Raw genomic sequence first — 22,108 nt, 5'->3', positions numbered from 1 at the left:
AATTCAAAGAGTCGTGTACCAAAATGTTCATTGCAGCCCTCTTTACAATAGTCAGGAGATGGAAACAACCTAAGTGTCCATCAACAGATGAATGGATAAAGAAGATGTGGCACATATATACAATGGAATATTACTCAGCCATAAAAAGAAATGAAACTGAATTATTTGTAGTGAGGTGGATGGACCTAGAGTCTGTCATACAGAGTGAAATAAGTCAGAAAGAGAAAAACAAATATCGTATGCTAACACATAAATATAGAATCTAAAAAAAAAAAAAGAATGGTCATGAAGAACCTAGGGGCAGGACAGGAATAAACACACAGACCTACTAGAGAATGGACTTGAGGATACAGGGAGGGGGAAGGGTAAGCTGGGACAAAGTGAAAGAGTGGCATGGACACATATACACTACCAAATGTAAAATAGATAGGTAGTGGGAAGCAGCCGCGTAGCACAGGGAAATCAGCTCGGTGCTTTGTGACCACCTAGAGGGGTGGGATAGGGAGGGTGGGAGGGAGGGAGACGCAAGAGGGAAGAGATATGGGGACATATGTATATGTATAACTGACTCACTTTGTTATAAAGCAGAAACTAACACACCATTGTAAAGCAATTATACTCCAATAAAGATGTTTACGAAAAAAAAAAAAAGATCAAGTGTGAGAGTTCCAGTGTCTTTCTCTCTATTCATACACCAATCGTGAGGCAATTCACTAGACCTGGCTTAGTGAATGAGGAAACACGTGGGGAAGTCCAAAGGTTCTTTCCCCACCCCATATAAAAATTCTATAGTAATTTCCCTGACCCGCACCCCCACTTCAGTAAAACTCAGAGGTGAGTTTCCTTTCCCCTATCTGTCTATAAGAATCACTGTGTACTTTTCAACACTCTCCTTTGTAAGGGTTCTCTATTTTTTCCTCGAGTCAAAAGTGATGCCAAATTATCACTACAGTATCTTGGTTCTTCTGATCCCCAATCAGCATTTCCCCTCCCCTTGTTGATAGTGACATTTTCTACTACAAAAAAATTTCCAAGCAAAAATTAGGTTAGACTAGAATAAATATGAGTCACAGCTGAAAATGAACTGAAACAGCAAATGTGCTGGTGAAGTCCCTCCCTTAAAAACTATCCTTAAGGGCTTCCCTGGTGGCGCAGTGGTTGAGAGTCTGCCTGCCGATGCAGGGGACACGGGTTCATGCCCCGGTCCGGGAAGATCCCACATGCTGCGGAGTGGCTGGGCCCGTGAGCCATGGCCGCTGAGCCTGTGCGTCCAGAGCCTGTGCTCCGCAACGGGAGAGGCCACAACAGTGAGAGGCCTGTGTACCGCAAAAAAACAAAGACAAAAACAAAAAAACCCCAAAAAACTATCCTTAAAAATGATAAACATGGTGACCTATGCAACAACCTGGATATCAACTTTTTGTTGCTGTTTGCTTTTTGCTGTGAACTAGTTCAGCATGCTCTGCTTGTCCTGCACCAAGGATGCTTCCACGACAACTTAGAAGGCAGGACCACAATGCACTGTCCTAGGAAGACAGGGCTCCGAATGATGTGGAACAATCAACTAGGGGCATTTCATCTTCAGATCTGGTACGTATGAGATGCACTGGTCAGTTGATATGTGGTGAGACTAAGGAAAATGTAGGTGCCTGGCAAAAAATCCACCAAAGCCATAATTGGATTTAAGTGGAAGTTAATTTTGAACTCTACCAGATTCACTTTAACTTTTAACAAGATCTATTTAAAGGAAGTATTTGCTAAATACAATATCAAGAAGCTTTATAAGGAAATTTTCAAACTATGACTCTCTCTAAAGTCTTACACATTCTTTCCTGTTCAAAAGGCCATCACTGTTAAGGTATGACGGGGTTACATAAGCCTGTCAATGAGAGATACAGTGAGTGAATGCAGCCTGGAGCAGAACACAGTTATAATAGCCCAGTAAGCGAGACAGTACTCTCAAGCTCCCAACACGTAAAGGGGCAAGAATTCACTCAATGTGGCTGAGTTTCAGGAACATCTGTAAAACATTTCCCCCTAACCCCAGTAATTTCTATACTTGTGATCTACTGTTCATTTGTTCCCCTGTCAGAAAAGTTAGGCCAAAAAAGCCAGAAGAGGTTTAAATGTAAAACACTTAAGCCAATGAGAGCAGAGTTGATCATTCACTTTTATCTGGGCTTTTGCAGATAAGACACACACCTCAAACAAAGCACAGAACGCTCCCCAAACTCTACTCCTGCTTTTATCTTTTGATGTTGCAAGAACTCCAATGGGTCACTATGCAGTGGTATCTTACGGCAAAAAAAAAAACCCAAAACATTCCTTGGGAGGAGTTAAGTCCTGGCTCTTCAAAGCTAATTAGAACCACACCACATAGCACTGTTCAGCACGCTGCAAGAACAGGCCTGTCGTATGATGTCAAGCTTTCATCCTCTTCAAGAGATAATTCAATTTCTCATCTTCTATTTACACACCAGTCACTCAGAACACAAATCCAGACTCCAGTTGAGAAAAAGAAGGCCAAGAACTACCCACAGCTGCAGCCACCACCATTACCATCACTGTTCACCACACTCTCCGGCCCTTTTTCAGTAGAAAAGACAAGACAGAAGAGGCAGTGGCTTCCTCTTCCTTCTCCTTTCAGGGTCTTCCATGTTAAAAACCCTGCCATTTTCCCCAAGTCCAAAATAATCTCAGTGCTTCTGTGGAAAAAGGTGAAAAATGGCTCCAGCATAGGAGGTCAAGGTAGAAGGTACTTTGCACAGAAGGTTGTCTCGGGCGTGTATACTAGGAGGCCCAGCTGTGGTGCTACCTATCTATCTCCCAGCCAGGTTTACTTTCCACAATCCAAATTCAGTAACAAAAGATTCGGTGGGAGAGTGTAGATGTAGACAAAGTGGGAAGAAAAACCAAGTTCATACAAAAAAATTTTTTTAAAGAAGAATAAAAGTGACAGGCCTGTATATAGTTCAAAGATGGCTTTCACACAGACACAGAGAAAACCTCATTGTCTAGATCAGGCCAATTGCTGACAGCTCTAGAGAAAGCCAGAGGTAAAGAAACTGTAGCCTATCACCTGGGAGAAAGAAGATTTTCAGGGCCTCCTCTGTCAAAATGAAATCAAAATCAACGTTCCAAAAAAAGTTTCACAGAAAAAGGCCAAATGAAATGTGTAATTTCTCAACTCAACCACAGCAGACCTTCACTCCACACTGAGATATCTAGAGTTGCAGTCTAAGATTATTTTATCTTTACAAGATAAACGGACAATCATTCTTAACGTGTTTTAGTAAGTGACTGTAATTTGGAATCATCAAGAAAAAAATTCTGAACTAGTACCTTTAGGGGACCCCTATCCCCAAAGATGAGAGCTTTACTTAATCACTTCATCTGTATCATCCTGAAATTTCAGTTTGATGACAATTTTTCCAAGCGCCAACTATGTGCCAAGGACAATGTCTGGCAATGCAGAGAACACCAAGATAAAACAAGCTTCTGCCCCAAACGAAGTTATCATGGGAGTGGGAAGTTGGGAAAGTGGAGAAGGAAGCCGGCTCTACTTCTAACACAGGAAGAACACGGGAAGTGCCACGCAAAAGTCTGAAGTACTACAGGGCATAAAGTACCACTGAGGAAAGAGAAAGCATCTTCTAGTGCAGGGAGGGGGCGGAAAGAAGGCTCTGACATGGCAGCATAAAGAAAGTTAACACCTGAGGAGCATCAGGAAGGAAAGGTAGGATGTCAACAGGCAGAACGAGGTGTGTTCGTGGAACCATCCATTCTGGCAGAGCAGTGATTCTTAGACTCTTTAATTTTGTGAATTAGTAAAATCCTCAGGAAAAAAAAAAGGGTAGTTGTAGGGAGAATGAAAGAAGTTAAAAGACAGAACATACTAAGCTAGGAACTGTGTATTCCATAAAATTTGCTTGGGGAGAAAACTGGACTGGAAAGATTTTTCTCCCCCAGAGAAACAAAACAGAGAGAATTCTACTGCATTTTTGTTTTGCAAATGATAATGAAATAAATAATGGCTATCTATTAGCCTCGTCATTTTATAAGTAAAGGAGCATTTTCATTCCAAAAATGTAGGAAGCACATCGTCTCAGAAACTTAAAAATGGCATTCCTTCTCATGCAAGGGCAGCTAGTAACCTTACACTGGTCAGGTGAAAACTTGGTCACTACCCACCGGGTACCTCTGTTTAGTAGGAGTCTGTGGGTTAGAGTCTAGGACTCCTGTAAGGAGCTGAAGGAAATACAGGTGAAGCCACATGGTAGGGATCTGGAATGGTAGACTGAGGAAGACATATTCAATTCGGCAAAGTGAAGAATAAGACTTTTTCGGGGAGGGGTAAGGGATGAACATGATGTATAATCAGGGCTATGCTCCACAATTAATTTGATCAAAATGTGTGGGATGGAACGGAGCGGGTAGGGGGGGTGCTGCTGCCCAAGTGAGACTGGAAGTGCTCAGGCCACCTAGGAGAATATTGCAAAGTCCAGGTGAGAGGCGTTGAGGGCCTATAGCAGGGTGCTGGAAGAATGGAGAGGACTTAGCAACAGATTACATATATTGAATAGGATTTGAGGAAAAGGACAGGGTCAAAGAGATTTCCAGATTTCGAACCTAGATACATGAAAAAAAAATGACAGTACTATCAACAGATATATGAAAATTCATGAAAGGGTACTAGATCTAGGGGACTAGATAAGAGGAGGAAATGAATTCATCCTGGGGTGGGACATACAGGGCAGGAGTTTGGGAAAGGGTGGGGACATGAGACAGGATGCTGGAGAGTCAGACATGGAAGGCTTGGAAGGGGGCAAGCTTACCTCCTGCATCACTTGGGCATCTCTGAACCCTCACTACATGCCAGGCACTGTACTAGGTGCTACAGATATGCTGAAGACCAGCAGACCTGGGACCTGCACTCATGGACCTCCAATCTGGCAGGAAAGACAAACTTTCACGCAGTAATCACACAGGCAGTTTGTGATTATAACTTGCATTAGAATGTCTAATTTCCAAAAGAGGAAAAAGGAAAAAAAAATAGAGAACAGATACTTGGAAAATGACTTCAATTAAAAAGCAAAATGAGACTGCCACTGGAACCAGAAGGCAGTTAGTAGGAAACAAATTGAGCAGACAATTCCTGGAAGCTGGTGGAGGAAGAGTTTCAAGGAACAAGTGACAAACGGTGCCAAGTGCTGCTGAGAGGCCAAGGGGGATGAGGAATGAGCAAAGGCCACTGGCCTGCTCACTGAGGACAGGACAACCTGAGCGCAGTGTGGAAGCAGGCGGGGCAGGATTTCAAGGCGTTAATGAGTGAGGAGATGGTAGAAAAGTGCAAGTGACAAGACTTCTCTTTCAAGAAGTTAAACGACAAAAGGAAAGGCGATGGGGAGAAAGGTGACCTGAGGAAGGGGTGAGTTTAAGCAATCTCTTTATCGAAATGCGGATGATTTCAACAGGATTGAAAGCAGAGCAGAAAGGGCCAGCAGAGAAAGAGAAAGAGGAGAGAGAAGATGTAAGAGAGGAGGAGGACGACTGCCAGGGTCCAGCCCCAGGAGTAGGAGGGTATTACATCAAGAACATCAACCAACAGGTCAGCACCGGCTCCTTGGAGAGAAGGGGAAAGGAAACAAGGGGAAGATGAAAATACGCAGAAATTATAATGGCAAGAAAGGATGTTGAGGAAGCTCTTGTTATGGGGTCATGGGGTCTTTGCTGGAAAATAGGGGAAAGTGGGGAGACACATGCTGTGATTTGAGTGAGACATGAACAGCTGGAAAGTGCCATTGGCCACCAACTGTTCATTCACACTGCAAACATTTACGGAGGGCCTTCCAGGCACCAAAAACTGTGCATTTACACATGGGCATAAGTGAAGTCAGCAGGCATTTCTTACCATAGGCAAATACTCTGGGTAAAAGAGAAACAGGTTGATTTTATCATTCTCACATCTAGAAAAAAAGACCATAAGCAGTAACAGGTGACAATTACACATCCTTTGAAGCTTATGTATGTGCTAATGGATGAGATCTCACTATTACAGGAGCCCAAATCCATTCCTCAGAAGGAAATACATGGTGTTAGTTCATTTATTCCACAGATACTGCATGCCTGAACATCAGACAAATGAGCTCTGAAGAGGCGAGCCATGGTTCCTGTCCTCCAGAAGGTCACCATCAGATGGGATGTCCTGAAAGCTTCCGCTCATTCCAACATTTTGGCACATCTGAGTGCTCAGAACATTAACTGAACCAACCCTCACAATCTTTATGCTTCATTAGGAGGTAAGACCGGCTATCTGAACATTTTTAACAAATACTTTTCTGGATGCAACACGATTTTAGGGAATGGACTGGACCAGAAAGTTCCATGGCATGGTTTTTCAGTGCCATTAAACCCCAAGATGAACCCTCTTCATCGCAGCTTTTAAAATTGTAAATTAAATGTGTCACTTCCCTGCACATAACACTACATATGTACTTTCAACTACAGTCACAATAAAAGCTATCCTCCTTAGCCCTTCCCCTTCATGACTTGTTCCCTGTCACCTCCTGTACCATCCTTGTGTGTGTGTGTGTGTGCATGTGTGTGTGTGATTTTTTTTTTATAATGTTTAAAAACATTTTTAAGGGCCTCCCTGGTGGCGCAGTGGTTGAGAGTCCGCCTGCCGATGCAGGGGATACGGGTTCGTGCCCCGGTCTGGGAGGATCCCATATGCCGCGGAGCGGCTGGGCCCGTGAGCCATGGCCGCTGGGCCTGCGCATCCGGAGCCTGTGCTCCGCAACGGGGGAGGCCGCAACAGTGAGAGGCCCGCATACCGCAAAAAGAAAAAAAAAAAAAAAAAAATTTTTAAGCTAGTAAAGAGCATCTCACACTTCACCTTCCTGGTCCAAGCAAGCACTGTACAAAACCAAACCCAGTTTTGGCTTTATTCCTACCATGTACATTTAAGCATTCAGTATGTACTAAATATCACAGGGGGGGAAAGGGCTAAAAGGGGGGAAGATCACGCTTTACACTCACACTGACACATTTATTTCCCTAATTCTCTTGATGAGACAGTTTAATGATTAAAAAAAATAATAGCATGTATCAATATTGCAAAAATATGATTAATGACTTTTTTGAGATGAAAGTATCATCATCCTGATTATTAGGTAAAGAAAAGCCTATTAACTAACTTTCAAGTAGGGTAATTTACTCCATTAAAATCGGCTACGATGTTTCAAGATTTAATGTATTGTTCAAATTCATGTATGCAAACAAACTCATTAAAATTCAGGTGACCTCACTCAGAAACTCACTGCACTTAAAATTCAGGGCCCTAACAGAGGACATTGAGCTGGAATATTTAAATTGAAACATTTGTCCTTTCTAGACAGGGCATTCGACACTGATTTTGTTTTTGTTTTTGTTTTCACCAGAAGGAGGAATTCAAGATGTCTGAGAGTTTGCAGCAGCTAAAAGGTTCTGAAGAACTTGCTGCTTATATCATACTGACACCCTGCACCCAAGGTCAAGGGCTGTGTTGGACACCTCCTTACACCAGCTGAGGCCAAGGACAATCACCTTCACTTTGGAAATGAGTTTAAAGAAATACTTCTCACTCTAGCTTAGTAAAACGTATGTAGTCCTAAACTTTAAGGACTAATTTTCTAGAAAACTAAAGCACACCCCATTAAGCAACCAAAATGTCCCCGTTCATATTTTTTATGGAACTTGTTCTAGCAGGTGTTTCTTAAGTCACCTGGAGAAAAACCAAACCCTCACCACCTACTGACCCTGGCTGCGTGCGAGGCCCTATGCCAAATGCTTCCCTACAGTACTTCATTAAACTGCCTCACGCCAATTCTCTGTAGAAGAGGGGACAGGGACCAAGGAGGTTTAAAGGATGTGATGATGTCACCCAGCTGGTAAGGAGTAGTGCCACAGTGCACCTTGCACCACATCACCTCCTTAAAGATAGCTAATCTTTTTTTGTTGTTTCTTTTTTAATATTTCTGAGTCACTGTTGGCGCAGAAAGGCATAGTGGTTAAAAACATAGACTCTGGAACCAGACTGCCTGGATTCAAATTGGGGCTGGTTCCACCAGTTACCAGCTGTGTGACACTAAGATGTTATTCAACCACTCTGTGCATCAATTACCTCATTTGGAAATAGTGGAAATAATAACAGAATATACCTGAGAGGTTGTTGTGAGAATTAAATGGGTCAATCCATGAAAAATGTTAATTCATGTAAAATGCCTAGAACTGTACCTGATATATAGTAAACACTAGGTAAATGTAAAAGCTCTTATCATTAAAAGCAAGTGTTAGAACAATGAAGCTCCATGGATCACGAAGGTTCTCGGAGCGAACCCACCCTCAGGGAACCAAGACTGAGTTCACCCACATACAGTCGCACACAGACACACCTTTTTGTGTATCTCCCATGTGCCAAAGACATTATGCACACAACAATGCATTTCATTCTCGAAATAAAACATAACAAAATTCCTGCAAGAGAGTCAGTACCCTCCTTTTATCAATAAGGAAAATGGTTAAATAATTCACCCAAGGCTCTCAAGTAGGAAGTAGCAGAATCAGGATTGGAATTTGAGAGTTTCTGTCCCAAAAGCCCAAGTTCTTTTATCTACACAATGTTATCTTCAGTTCTTACGTCTACTTTTCCCATTGTGTTGGTGAGTCCACAGCTATCAATTAGGATTGGAGTTTTGGAAGGGACTTTTGAGTGTATCTAGCACATTCCCTGTTTGCTCATGAAGAAAAATGGAAGCCTGGGAGGCTCGCTACTGGTTTGCCCGAAGTCACATAATCAATGTCACCACCACGGTGCCACGCTGCTGCTTTTTCCTCTTGGATGCCGGTGGCCTGTCTCTAGGAGGCCCCCAGCACGGCTCCAACGACCACTCTATGAATCAAAGGCTAATGAATCAAATGCAAAGGCTAAGTTTGGACCCAGGGGCTCCCCAGTGAGGCAAGTTCATTAGCAAATGGACTTTGTTATATCCAGTTTTGCTGCTTGGACCTTTCCGCTTTCTGGCTCACAGCAGCGTTCTGGAGACTAAGGGTTAGCAAACAAATCAGGTGTCAGTATGGCCTACAATGAATGTCACTGTGAATCCGAGGAAAACTGCCGAACGAGGCTTTACAAACAAAACCCAGAGTAGAGACAATTTCACCCTGGAAGAAAGGAAAGGACAGGCTAACGAGAAGTTTAATTTGTCAAAGGAAGGAAGCTCACAATTAAAGCAGCTGTTCCTAGCACACTACAGTCTATCTGAGGCCAACAACATACATACAAGCATAACAAACCATCGGCCCCATGTGGAGAAGCAATGCTGAGATTTCTGACATAATTAGTTCCCTTTCCACAAAAGAGCTGGATTCACAATTAAACTCTGTCTCCTCCTGCCCCCGTTCTGCTGTGTATATATTTGATTGCTTCCTAAGGGACTGGGTTAGAGACCAGGAGACAACCTGAAACCACAGTTCACTGACGTCCCAGGCCAACAGGCAAGACGATGCATGTTTGTATCAGCTGTTACTGGGCCTTGTCCAGGGAGAGGCTGATTTCACCCTTCCACTCAACACACTTCTCAAGGGTTTGCTGGTCAGTTTACACAGTTCTTACAGACCACTGGAAGTGACCGCTAAGACAGGCTAAGTGCCAGGGCACTGAGTCCCACGGAAAACTTCAGGGCCCATTCTGAGAGGAGCAGGTTGTTGTGGACAGACTATAGTCCAGAACTGAAGTTCAAGACTCAAGTCTTGGCTCCTGCACCTACCTACTTGATTGATCAAGAGTCTATCCCCCTCTCAGAACCTTAGCTTCCTTGCCTAGAACAGGAAGACAATCTCTGTCCATGGACGTGATTACGGAGGAGTTTAAACAGAGACGTAAGTGAAAGTACTCTGTAAACAGTGAAGGTCCAAGCGAAGCGAAGGGGCAGCTGAGGAAGTCTGCTTATCTCCTAACTGGTCTCTGTGTGCAAAATCCCCAGTGACTCCCCACTGCTCTCAGGATATAAGTCCAGACTCCTGAACAGGTGTAAAGTCCCTTCTCAATCTGCCCTCTAATTACCCTTCAACTTGACTTCTCGTCACATGCCCGTCACTTGAGGAGTTCTTCCAGGGGCTGTGACTCCCACACCTGCAGGGGACAGCCCTCCCTCCTGACACTCCACATTCTACCCAACTAACCCGTCCTGGGGGCCTGATTTTAACTTCCACGTCATTCCCTCCTAGACACCCTCCTCTACCTCTCCTCTATGCTTTCCTAACATCTTCATTAATCCCTTTGAAGCCCTTTTCATCATTGTGTTCAAACTGCCTGGATACTCGCTACTCTTTTCTCCTCTCAATATTTCGTGGACTAAAAAACATTGTTCACTGAATGAGTGAATTTAGTGAAAATGACTTAGTGTCTGACACTAGTAGCCTACTAACAAATCACTACAGTTCCCAACCCCAGCCTCTCCTTTTTACTGATAAGACAAGAAAGGCCAAAAAAAAAAAAAAAAGACCAAAGAAAACAAAGGCCATGAGAAGCTAAAAGACTTGCCCAAAAGCAAATGGCTAATCACCCTACGTCTCCTAGTTCAATCTCTGACTTTTCTCCCACAAAATACTTACTATGTCCAGGTTTTATGCTATACCATCAATGTCTTTCCATGGCAAGAGAATTGAAGGTAGAGGAGTTGTAAGAGAAAAGAGACTTGAAATCAGAAAACTACTGCTCAAGGCCAGGCTCTGTGTGACCCTGAACAATCTCCATACCTCTGGGTCTCAGGCCCCCCAACTGTCAAACAGAAATTTAGCTTCAGCATACCTAAGAAGCAAAAGGCTTCCTATTATTTTAGTTTATTTTTCACCTACTTTGCCATGTTTTATGTGACAAAAATGAGGTAATCTGAAAATACTTTATATATCTCAAAGAAATATTTTTACAGCTTTCAAGTACAGTTATCCCTTGGTACCTGTGGGGGACTGGTGCTAGGACACCCCTGCCCCAAAGAGTATGCATACCAAAATCTGCAGATGCTCAAGTCCCTTATATAAAATGGAACAGTATTTGGCATATAACCTATGCACATCCTCCCATATACTTTAAATCATCTCTGTATTACTTAAAATACCTAATAATACAATGTATATGCTATGTAAATAGATGCTGGCGCATGGCAAATGCAAGTTTTGCTTTTAAGAACTTCCTGGAGTTTTTTTTCCTGAGTATTTTCAATCCAAGTTTGGTTCAATCCTCAGATGTAGAATCTGTGGATGTGGAACCCATGGATACAAAGGGCTGACTATAGTTATTTTTCTGGTGACATTTAGTTTTATTGTTTAAACCAAGACATTTTTAAGGACAGGATTCAAAAACATTAAGCAGTCTCTTTGGTACTATAAAAAGTTTAATCAAATTACAAGATCAACATAGGCTCAGCTTGAATTAACTAATGCTACTTCTTCTTCCTTCTGTCTTCATGTCATCAAAACCTTAGCGTGTACCTGCAAAAAGAAACCTCCCCACAAACATTAACTGAAAAAGGACAAACCCTTTTTTTCTTTACAGACACTACTTGATTTCATAGACTCACAGAATGCTGCAGCCAGAAGAGACCGAAGACCATTGAAGCCTGAACTTGCCTTTCACAATGAGAAAACAGGCCTGGTCTAATGTCCTTAGGAAGGACTTGTGCCATCTCTGATTGGAAACGTGCAACAATTGTTTTTCAGAGTACTATATACGTTATTTTGCAATAAAAAGGAGATGACCTGACCAAAAAAATGTGGTAAATCATATGAGATTCCAACAGAAAATAAAATACAATGGTGTTTATCGAAGTTGAAGGGCCAAGACAGAGACACACCTCTGATGATATTTATATATACATGTTTTTAAATTTAATTGTTATGGAATTTTGTGGATGTGAAAGAAATTATTTTGCTTGTTTCGTTAATTTTTCATGCTTCTATAAGACTGGACATTTTCAAAACAAAAGTAAGTAGACAAAATAGGAAATGCACTCACTCAACTTATTTTGTTCATGGACAACATCCTACTCTGTTCATTGTTGGTTATGACTGAGACATGGTTATGACCATTTTTTATTATTTAGTTTTAAACAATGTAAGAAAGCAGTGCAGTCAAAAGTCACTATATCTTAGGCAGAAGTTTCTAACTCCTCACCCAACAGTTTACTCCAACTGTTAACAAAAGCAAAAGAGACTGAACAAGTAGTCAAAGAAACTGATACAGGAGGAGGGTGGAATGCTGTTTTCATTCTTCTCTCCCCAATCCATTCCCCTCTCCCCAAACCCTGATAGGGGTGAGGTGTTGGATGGAGAGTGAAATGAGAAAGTGGTCTGAATCATTCCAAAAATGGAACAGTTAACTCTCAATAAAGAATTGTTTTCCATGCTATCTCAAGATTTTATTCAGAGACCTTAAGAAAAGAAAAAAAAATTCCTTGTTGAAAAACATAAACAGCTATCCCATCCAAATTCATAAGCAACAAATTACAGTAGGGTTAGTCACTGACATCTCACAATGCAAACTATTTTTTTCGTAATGGACTTCGTGTATGAGATTTGCATGAGATTAAACTATTTTGCAATACCTATTCCAGCTAAACAAATATTGCATAGGGTCATAAGAAATGCACTCTCATAATTCAACTTTTAAGTAGACCACCCTATATTTCAGGTCAAAAGTTGATCATACATTTTAGAGACTGCCCTTCTACTTTACACATCAGGAAAATATCTATGAATTATTAAACGAATTACTGCCAAGTTCTTCCCTCAAATATGCAGAATTACAACATGATGTGGGGAAGTCACGCCAGTCCCAACTTTGCCAGCAGGAAGCTGTGAAGCATGACATACTGCTTGACGACTTTGTGGTTGGTTTTTACCATGATGAGGTGGGATTCCATACCTAACCGAGCTTCTGCTAAGTGCTCTGAAATCCTGCAGTGCCGTCATGGGACTGCAAGCAGCACTGTCATCCAGCCTGTCTTAGCGACAGCAAGCCTAACCTGATGAACATGAGGACGTGCAGAGCTTTCGCTCTTTCTCCTGGGAGCCAAGAATTAAAATTCTGGGCTGAGGAAGATGAGAGCTCTGTGGAAAATGTCCAAAGTTTCAGCAACAGGTAAATACCAAAGTGCCTAATTAAACTGATGCTGAATGCTACAGGCAAGACAGCAAGAAAACACTTTGTCACAGTGCTACAAGAACTGTTTCCAAGTTGTTTCCATCACTTTATGTGGCTTCCCTAAGGAAGTCCTAAGTAACTAAGTAACTTTAAAAAAAAAAAAGCAGTGCAGACATTTCTTCCTCTAAGGACAACCAGGCACCTACTTCCTTTAAGGTTCTTAATAATTCAACGCAAAATAAGGAAAATCCCAAAAGTCAAAACTGAACACAGGAAAAGGACACATCTCCAGACACAATGTATCCAATAGGGACTTCCCTGGTGGCTCAGTGGTTAAGAATACACCTGCCAGTACAGGAGACACTGGTCCGGGAAGATCCCACGTGCCGCAGAGCAACTAAGCCCGTGCGCCACAACTACTGAGCCTGTGCTCTACAGCCCATGCTCTAGAGCCCACGAGCCACAACTACTGAAGCCCGCATGCCTAGAGCCGGTGCTCCGCAACAAGAGAAGCCACCGCAATAAGAAGCCCGCGCACCACAACAAAGACCCAATGCAACCAAAAATAAATTTATTTAAAAAAATATATATATATATGCAATAGTCATTGGCAGATAATATTTTAATACTGAAATTTAACCATGACACACTGGACAGCAGATACTACATATTCAATTTAGAAAATAGATAGCAGGGACTTCCCTGGTGTCCAGTGGTAAAGAATCTGCCTTCCAACGCAGGGGACATGGGTTCAATCCCTGGTCAGGGAACTGTTGGGTCAGGATCCCACATGTTGCGGGGCAACTAAGCCCGTGCACCACAACTACACAGAAGCCAGAGCGCTGCAACAAAAGATCCTGCATGCCTCATGAAAGATCCCGCATGCCTCAACGAAGATCCTGTGTGCCGCGACTAAGACCGACACAGCCAAAAAAAATAAAGAAAAGAAAAGAAAAAGAAAAAGAAAATAGATAGCAAATATGTAGGATGTTGCCATCCACTCTCTACGTCCATTGCCCATGGCCCACATCAGGAATCTATCACAGCCCTCGGTCTTGCTGAGCTCAGACAGGACCTCAGAACTCTATACAGCACAGCATGCTGGGAGGCAGCTACCAACCCATCAGCATCGACGTTCATGCTGAACCCCATTTCGTCCCAGCTTTGCACAGTCCTCAACCCACTATACCAAAATACTGAAACAGATCTTCAGAGAAAGCCACTACATGATAGTTTCAAGACTATCCAAAAACCTTCATTTAAGCCATAAAAAGGTATTTTTCCATATTATGTAATTTCTAAAGGATAATAAGAGGAGAAAACATAACTGCAAACATTAGTTTTACTCTAGACACTATGCTGTTCCACTGAGATACACAAGCGGTTCTATATAATAAATGTTTATATTCATCTTTTTAAAAATAGAATTTGGCTTTATTCAACCCAAACGCCCAGCCCAATTCCAAACCACTCACTACCCTGTCACTCAAACAGTGCTGGCCAGAACACAGACACAAACATAGCTCCATCTGCTAATTAAAACTGGGCATGAAACTGTTAATAGGCATCTGTTGCATTGTTTGAAGCTAATGGGCAAAGACAAAGCTGAAATGGCTCTTCTAAAGCAAACCCAGTGATTTCACTCATTTTCTATTTGGTATTTATGTTAGTGGGGGGTTGGAAGCAGGGTGTTAAATAGCTTATTATGGAGACTGAAAGACAAGTGAAATATCTTTCAGAGTCTAAAATATCCCTTTAAAACTGATTATAGAAAGGCAGCATTTTACAGTGGGGGAAATACCATTCTTGTATTGAGAATTCAAATTAAGCACTTTTTTTTTTTTTTTTTTTGCGGTACGTGGGCCTCTCACTGTTGCAGCCTCTCCCGTTTCAGAGCACAGGCTCCGGACACGCAGGCTCAGCGGCCATGGCTCACGGGCCCAGCCACTCCGCAGCATGTGGGATCTTCCCAGACTGGGGCACGAACCCATGTCCCCTGCATCGGCAGGCGGACTCTCAACCACTGCGCCACCAGGGAAACCCCAAATTAAGCACTTTTAATCTTGCCTCAGACATCGTCTAGTTATCTAAAATATTAGGAAAGATAATAACTAAAATTTAAGCAATGCTTTATAGCTCATATAGTGCTTTCATAATTCATTCATCCAATTGATTAGTCATTTAATAGAGGCCTTGGAGACTTAAAAGGTGAATAAGATTTGATTCCTGCCCTAGGGAACTCACATCAACCCTGAAAAGTTGGTATAGTATTAGTATACTCTAGTACAGATAAAGAAACTAAGGCCCTAGAAGGACAACTGACTCACTAAAGGCCAGAGATGTAGGAACGGCAGATGTCAGGACATGAACCCTGATCTGACCCCAGACCTATTGCTCTTAATTGACCATGCAATCTCCCTAACACCAAACATGAACCAAGCTGCTACATCGGCTACTTAAATTTCAGAAGATCCATATTATGTTATGTTCCACAATATTACTCACCAGCTAACAGCTACTTCCCCATTCCCCACTCCTACCCTCTTCTCATCCTGCTATGAAAACTCTTTCCTGCCGAATTTTCCCACGTAGTCATTCTAACACACACCAGAGTGCTGGTCTCCAGAATGGTCCTGTGTGCAGGCAGGCAGGTCTGACCTAGAGCCAGCCACGTCCTCATGCCATGTCGGCAGCTCCCTGGTCTCCCACTTCTGGTTCCATGGTTCCTTCCAGGTTCAGTTATCAGATTCCACTAAAATATCAACTGCTAAATTTTTCCTTGTCTTCAAAGACCAGACATTTTCCTCTAAGACAATATCCAAACCTATCTCTCTCCAGCTTTTCTTAGAGGATCCAAACAATCTTGGTGCTGTTGCCAAGAGAACCTCCTCCCTGGTTTGCTGCCATGCGGAACAGCTGGTGAAGCTCTTTGTTAAAGTATGCTTATTCTTAAGACACATCTAGGTCTGTCTCCAAGACTCATCTCCATCCTTGATTTGTTGAATAGCTTTTTGCATTCGCTAGAACACTAACTGAGGAGATGAGTTTAACCCTTTATGATCAAGTATTAAAATCTTTAAACAATGTTCTTTTCAAAGCTATCACCTAGATAGGAAGTCTATCGACAGCTTTTAAAGAAAGGGCCATGGGGCTCTCTCCCTTTCTCCTCTTAGCAGAAGTCCAGGTTCCCAAGCAGACTTTCTGCTGACCCCTCTGTCACCCACCGCCAGTCAGGGCAGTTCTTCATTCTGCCTTGGGGGTCTGGAAGAAGACTCTCCCTTCCCTTCCTTTGCCCAGATGCTGAGAATTGGAAAAGCAAAAGCAGATGTGTGGTCCAAAACTGCTCCAAAGAAAGATGAAAACAGCTTAGGTCCTCCTGCCACTGTGGAAAGCGATGGGGAGAGTGATAACGCAGACAGTGCTCCTGTGCCCAGTTTCCAGAATTCCTTCAGCCAAGCTATTGAAGCAGCCTTCACGAAACTGGACACGCCGGCTACTTCAGATCCCCTCTCTGAAGAGAAAGGAGGAAGAAAAGAAAAAACAGAAACAGAAGCTCCTGTTCAGCACCTCAGTCGTCCACACCAAGTGACACTACTGGCCTGGCTACCTTCTCCATCCGGTTTTCCTTTTTCTGTGCTTTTGTTTTGCTGCTGTAATTTTTAAGTATTTGAGTTTGAACAGATTAGCTCTGGGGGGAGGGGGTTTCCACAATGTGAGGGGGAACCAAGAAAATTTTAAATACAGTGTATTTTCCAGCTTCCCGTCTTCATGCCAAAATAAAGTACTGACACTCACAAGAGGAAAAAAAAAAAGAGACAGTGACATTAAAATAAGGCTTTATGTACAAAATGTTCAATTTGAAGTTGCCTGTCCCTTACATATTTTTGTTTGAGAGGTTGAAACCACGGAAAACAACTATGAAAATTAAATCTACTTGTACTACATATCTGGATTATGCTCAGCCAAATGTTGATATCATCTTGGATAAAAATGTAAATATGACAAAGTTTGTTTTTCAGTCAATCAGTCTTGATTAAAACTTTGAATTGCTACCAACCAAAAACAGTTTTTAATTTTAAGCTGGGGTCAGCAAACTCTTTCTGTAAAGGAACAGTTAGTAAATATTTTTAAGCTTTGTGGGACACATATGGTGTCTGTTGCATATTCTTTGTTTTGCGTTACTTTTTAATAACCTTTAAAAATGTAAAAACCATTCTTCACTTGTGGACTGCACAAAAACAGGCTGCAGGCCGCAGGCCACATTTGGCCTGTGGGCCATAGTTTGCCAACCCCTAAATGAAAGTTAAGTGAATCCAAGAAAAAAATGTTAGGGAATAAAAATGTTAGGGAATGAAATGTTAGGCATGAGGTTGCAACGATTATCAGCACACATTAATATGACGTCATTAGGTATTTTGCACATGGAAGGAATTTTAATGGCAGGATACACTTTGATCTCCTAATGTGAAACTACAGACATAGAAAGGGCAAAGGACAGTTATAACACGCCGAGTTAGCCCATATAAACTCCTATAGGACTCTGAGTTGTCTTAGCATTTACTGTTTCCCTAAAGTGATACAGCACTCCAAATGGGAACACCTTAACTTTCCTCACATAAAAGCAAATGTGCAAAATCGAATTCCTCCCTGGAAAAGATGGTGACTTGAATTTATGGTGGTGATCATACTGATCAGAAATAGCAGCAGCTCAGTTGTGAAAAGTGATCCAGACTTGAATCTGGGGTTTCACTAGAGGCTCTTCTACAACCAGCTGTGTGATCTTGACAGTATCAACCTATGCTCAGTTTTCTTACTTATAAAACTGGGCCATGGGCATAAGGTAGATAATTTCTAAGACTCTGCTGTCAAACTATGACTATACTAAATAATAAAACCACTCAGGAAATACCCTAACAGGAAGAAGGGGGCAGGGCAGGGGAGAGACAGTTAAGGGAGGAAGCTTAGACTGTCCTGTTAGAGGACAGGGCTGGGTTTTCTCTTTCTGTTCTCCCAGCACCTTGTTCGGTACAGGCCATTCCAAGACATTGATACGACCCTCGCATCAATATTAAAATGTACCCACACCCCATAGGAAATATAATTCAGAGCTACTGTATTACCGTTTCCTAGTTGTCTTAATGCTACATTTTACATACATTTAATTAATCATTATTAATGATCATGTAAGGGGCTTGGGGAGTCAATCAAAAAAATTTTTTTTCAGTTCTTAAACATTGGAACTGAAATGCTAGTTGGTTGTTGGTCCTAGACACTGGGCCTACAACTTCAAATGGAGAAAACATCCCTACTCAAAAGTTAAATATTATCTGACTGATATACGAAAAGAGTCCCAACAAGTCAGTTGAAAACACTGTACCCTTTACCACCCCCAAGAGCAGAAAGGAAATGAGGGGAGCTGGGACATCAGAGAAGATACCAGAACCTTAGATACATGAAAGAAAAAAGCATGTGAGACAACTGTTTCTGTAATCAAAATGACTAATTGTCTCCTTCCTTTCATGAATGCAGAACCCCTATCAAAACAGTGTCTAGAGGTGGCAGATGTCCTTTTTTAAAACTACTTAAATTTCAATAGAGCAAAATTAAGACTGTAAATGTATCTCCAAGGGAAGAAACAGGCATCCATACATATCTCCCAAAACACACACACACAAACCCCATGTAGTAAGAAATGCCCATTAAGAAATGGACAATTCCTGGGACGTAGACCTTATCAAGTTTTGTCAGCAATGATGTGGCAGTCAGAAAAGCCCTGGAAGCTTCCACACTGAGGTGCCTCAAGAAATAATTATGACTGGGAGGAGATGGGCCACCAACTCTCCCCTCAGCAACCTCAGATCACCTGGAAACAGGGGTGACGGCTGGAGGGGGGTAGATATTGCTGCCAGAGATGTGGACACTCCAAGCCTATGTGATCAGTGTGTGTGGAACTTTTCACTAGAATGATGTTAACATTCACCTTATTTTCCTAGCTTAACTTCAACTCCAAAGCATTAGGTTGCAGGTATGTACAGTTTTTGTGCTCTTTGAAGGCAGTGGGCCACCACTTCCTGTCAGAGCTCTGGGGCTAAATAAGAGGCATGGGATTTCCCCCCGCTCCATGTCAACTGAAGACACAGCTCAGAGCCTCTCTTTACCACATCCACCCCACGGAAAATACAAAGGCCAACATGACACATGAGATTCACCCCATTTAACATCTACCTCCAGTTCTAAGCTCTTTCAGGACACTTGTTTTCCTGCCTTAATAGCTGCAACCCTCCACAAAACCAAATTTCAATCATTAAAAAAATAAATTTAAAAATCCACGGAAGAAAGATTGTACTCCTTCAGAACGAAAGGTAACTTTTCAAAGCTACTATTGTAAAAGGAAGCAGGCACCCTCACAGAAAAGGTGGGACAAAAATTAAGACCAAAAAAGAGGAAACTAATAAAACTATTACAAACAAGCAAAAGTCATTTAAGGAGCTTAAATGGAAACAGCATCAGTGAGATTCAGTCACTTTCAATGCAGGGGAATACTTCTGGGAGGGTCACTCATAGAACGGACAAAAGGGGACCCACTCGACTTGTTAGAAACCGTCCTTTACCATCTGGACTGCAGTGTGCATTCCACAATGAAAAAGGGTTATGGGGTTTTGAAATGAGTACCAGCATCAAAAATTAACGCCTTTTGGTTGCTGCAACAGCTCCCATCAAATCTCTTAGGAATATACTTGAGACATGACATTTAAAATCTGCTTCCTCCGAAGAGAAAAAGTCCCACTCAAGAATGACTGCCAAGAACTTGCAACTCAAACTTCCCTAAGCCCCCAGACATCATAACACCCGGGACGTTTCAGACCACTCAATCCATATGAAAGACGCCAGAACAAACAAACCATAGCCTTTCCTAGTGCTTGGCTGAAGAGTGCTCTAAACCCCAATATTCTTTTATAAATGCTAAATTATCCTTAAAACATAACTCATTACCATAGCACTAGCCCCCTAATAATCCCAGCAATTCATGGCGAAATATGCTGTAAGAACCATTTGAAAGATGCTTAAGTGAGCCGCTATGAGAAGCCATGACATTATCCAGACAACCAAGAGCTAAGATTCTTAAGGTACTTAATTAACCGCAGCTATTTAACAAGGGAAATGATGTTAAGGTCACTTGTACAGGCAGCTTAAAACCAGTTCTGATTTGCTCTTCTTCAGGTTTATGTTAAGTTAGAGATCTTGTTACCTGACCAGAGTCTTCCAAAAGTAGGAGGGACAGCTCCCAGCCAAGACCAGAAAAATCAGAATCAATTGAAAGTAACTGAGGGGTATATTGCATGTTGTGATTCGTTTAGCAAGTAATAATTAAAACCAAAGGAAAATATACAGGGAGGCAGGCACAATGTAAGATCAATTCCCCAGCTGAGAATTATTAAACGTTCAAGGCTAAGAACTTTAAAAATTGAGAAGTGCTGTGGCACAGGAGATAGTAAAGGAATGAACCACATTTTCCTGACCACACCATTCCCAAAGTCACCCATCCTCTTAACACCCCTTAACACTCACAGAACAATTTAATGCTCCACAGACAGTATCTCATTATTAGTCACTTTTTGCTCTTTCTCCTGCACTTGATCCAAAGGGAGTAAAGAGAGAGAAAATGGTAACCAGTGCTCCCAGTTACTAGAGAAAGTCCTACTTTCCAGTTCCTCTCCCTTTCCCATCTTCTCTCTTCTTTGCTCAACCTCTCTACTGTATATTCTGCTTTCCTTTTTCCTTTCTATTTCACAGCCAGCTCTCCTTTACTTTCTCCACCAAGTATCCTCATTCCATCCTCTGGCCCCTGAACTCATCTTCTACCTGCAATTTTCTTCTGGCCCCTCCCATGATATCTATGACCAGACTTCTTGTAGCCAGTGCCCCTCATCCCTTACCTCCTGATCACTCATTCCTCCGAACTCCTTCCGGATTCCCGGGTTCTCACCTCTCTTGTCCCTTGTGTCCTCTGTCCTTTACTTCATGGACCTCCCATTCCCATTCCCCCAACCCTTCATTTCCCCCTTCACATTTCCTTCCTCTTTCCTGTCTTTTAATCCATTTCACACCCACTATTCCCTTCTCTCTCTCCATGAGATTTCCTGTTTGCCCCCCACTCTGTCCCTCTAAGGCCCCTCCCTGTCACACCCCCAACCCTCTCATTTCTCTCAACACCCCTAGTCCTTGTTCTTCTGGTTCCTCCTCCCCTTCCTTTGCCCCCAAGTTCCTCCTTTCAACCGCCCGCCCCCCCAGCCTCACGTCCCCACCGACCCCCCCTCCCTCATGGCTTCACCCTCTCCCACTGCCCTCGCAGCCCTGCTGTCCCCGGGGTCCCTTCCCTGGGGCTCCCAAGCCCTCCCACCGCTCTCTCCCGGCCCCCTCGCACCCGCTCCCCATTTCTCACTCCCCGTCCCCGGCCGCGGCCCCTCCCTCACCGATGGTGGAGATGAAGGTGGTGTTGAAGGCGTCCTCGGAAAAGCGGAATAGGAGGCAGGTCTTGCCCACCCCCGAGTCGCCGATCAGCAGCAGCTTGAACAGATAATCATACGTCTTCGCCATCTTCTCGCTCCGGCCCTCTGACCGCGGAGCGAGAGGAACGGCGGAGAGAGGCGCGGAGGGGGCCGCGGGCGAGGGGGCGTGCCCGCTGAGCCGCCGCCGCTCGCCCCGCCCCGCTCCCCGCCCCTTTCCTCGGAGAAGGCCTGCGCGCCCCGCCCCGCATGGCCAATCTGCGGAGGGTTCGTCATCGCCGCCCGCGCCCCAGTGTTTGGTGGGGCTTGTAGTTCCTTTGAGCAGCTTCGGGCGTGCCCGGGGCAGGCTGTCCCCGCAGCCCCAAAGGATAAAAGAAGAGCCGCTCTGGGCTGGGTGATCGGGGATTAGGCGTTTCCACTC

General features: G+C 43.1%; 1 protein-coding gene across 2 annotated transcripts in view; it reads right to left on the bottom strand.

Annotated features, from left to right (window-relative positions):
* The window catches only part of RAB8B (RAB8B, member RAS oncogene family), a 66,726-nt gene extending 44,875 nt beyond the window's left edge, over positions 1 to 21,851 (bottom strand). For both annotated transcript variants that reach the window (XM_082617488.1, XM_082617489.1), the window contains exon 1: positions 21,655 to 21,851. In XM_082617488.1, the coding sequence (XP_082473614.1) occupies positions 21,655 to 21,778 (124 nt within the window). In that variant the 5' untranslated portion in view covers positions 21,779 to 21,851. The remainder of the gene's footprint in view (positions 1 to 21,654) is intronic.
* Between the last annotated feature and the right edge of the window lie 257 nt (positions 21,852 to 22,108).

Source organism: Mesoplodon mirus (genome assembly GCF_964341445.2).
Source record: "Mesoplodon mirus genome assembly, chromosome: 4".
In the NCBI taxonomy this organism is placed as follows: Eukaryota; Metazoa; Chordata; class Mammalia; order Artiodactyla; family Ziphiidae; genus Mesoplodon; species Mesoplodon mirus.
The sequence above is the reverse complement of the archived record's forward strand: the minus strand, read 5'-3'. Positions and strand labels throughout refer to the sequence as shown.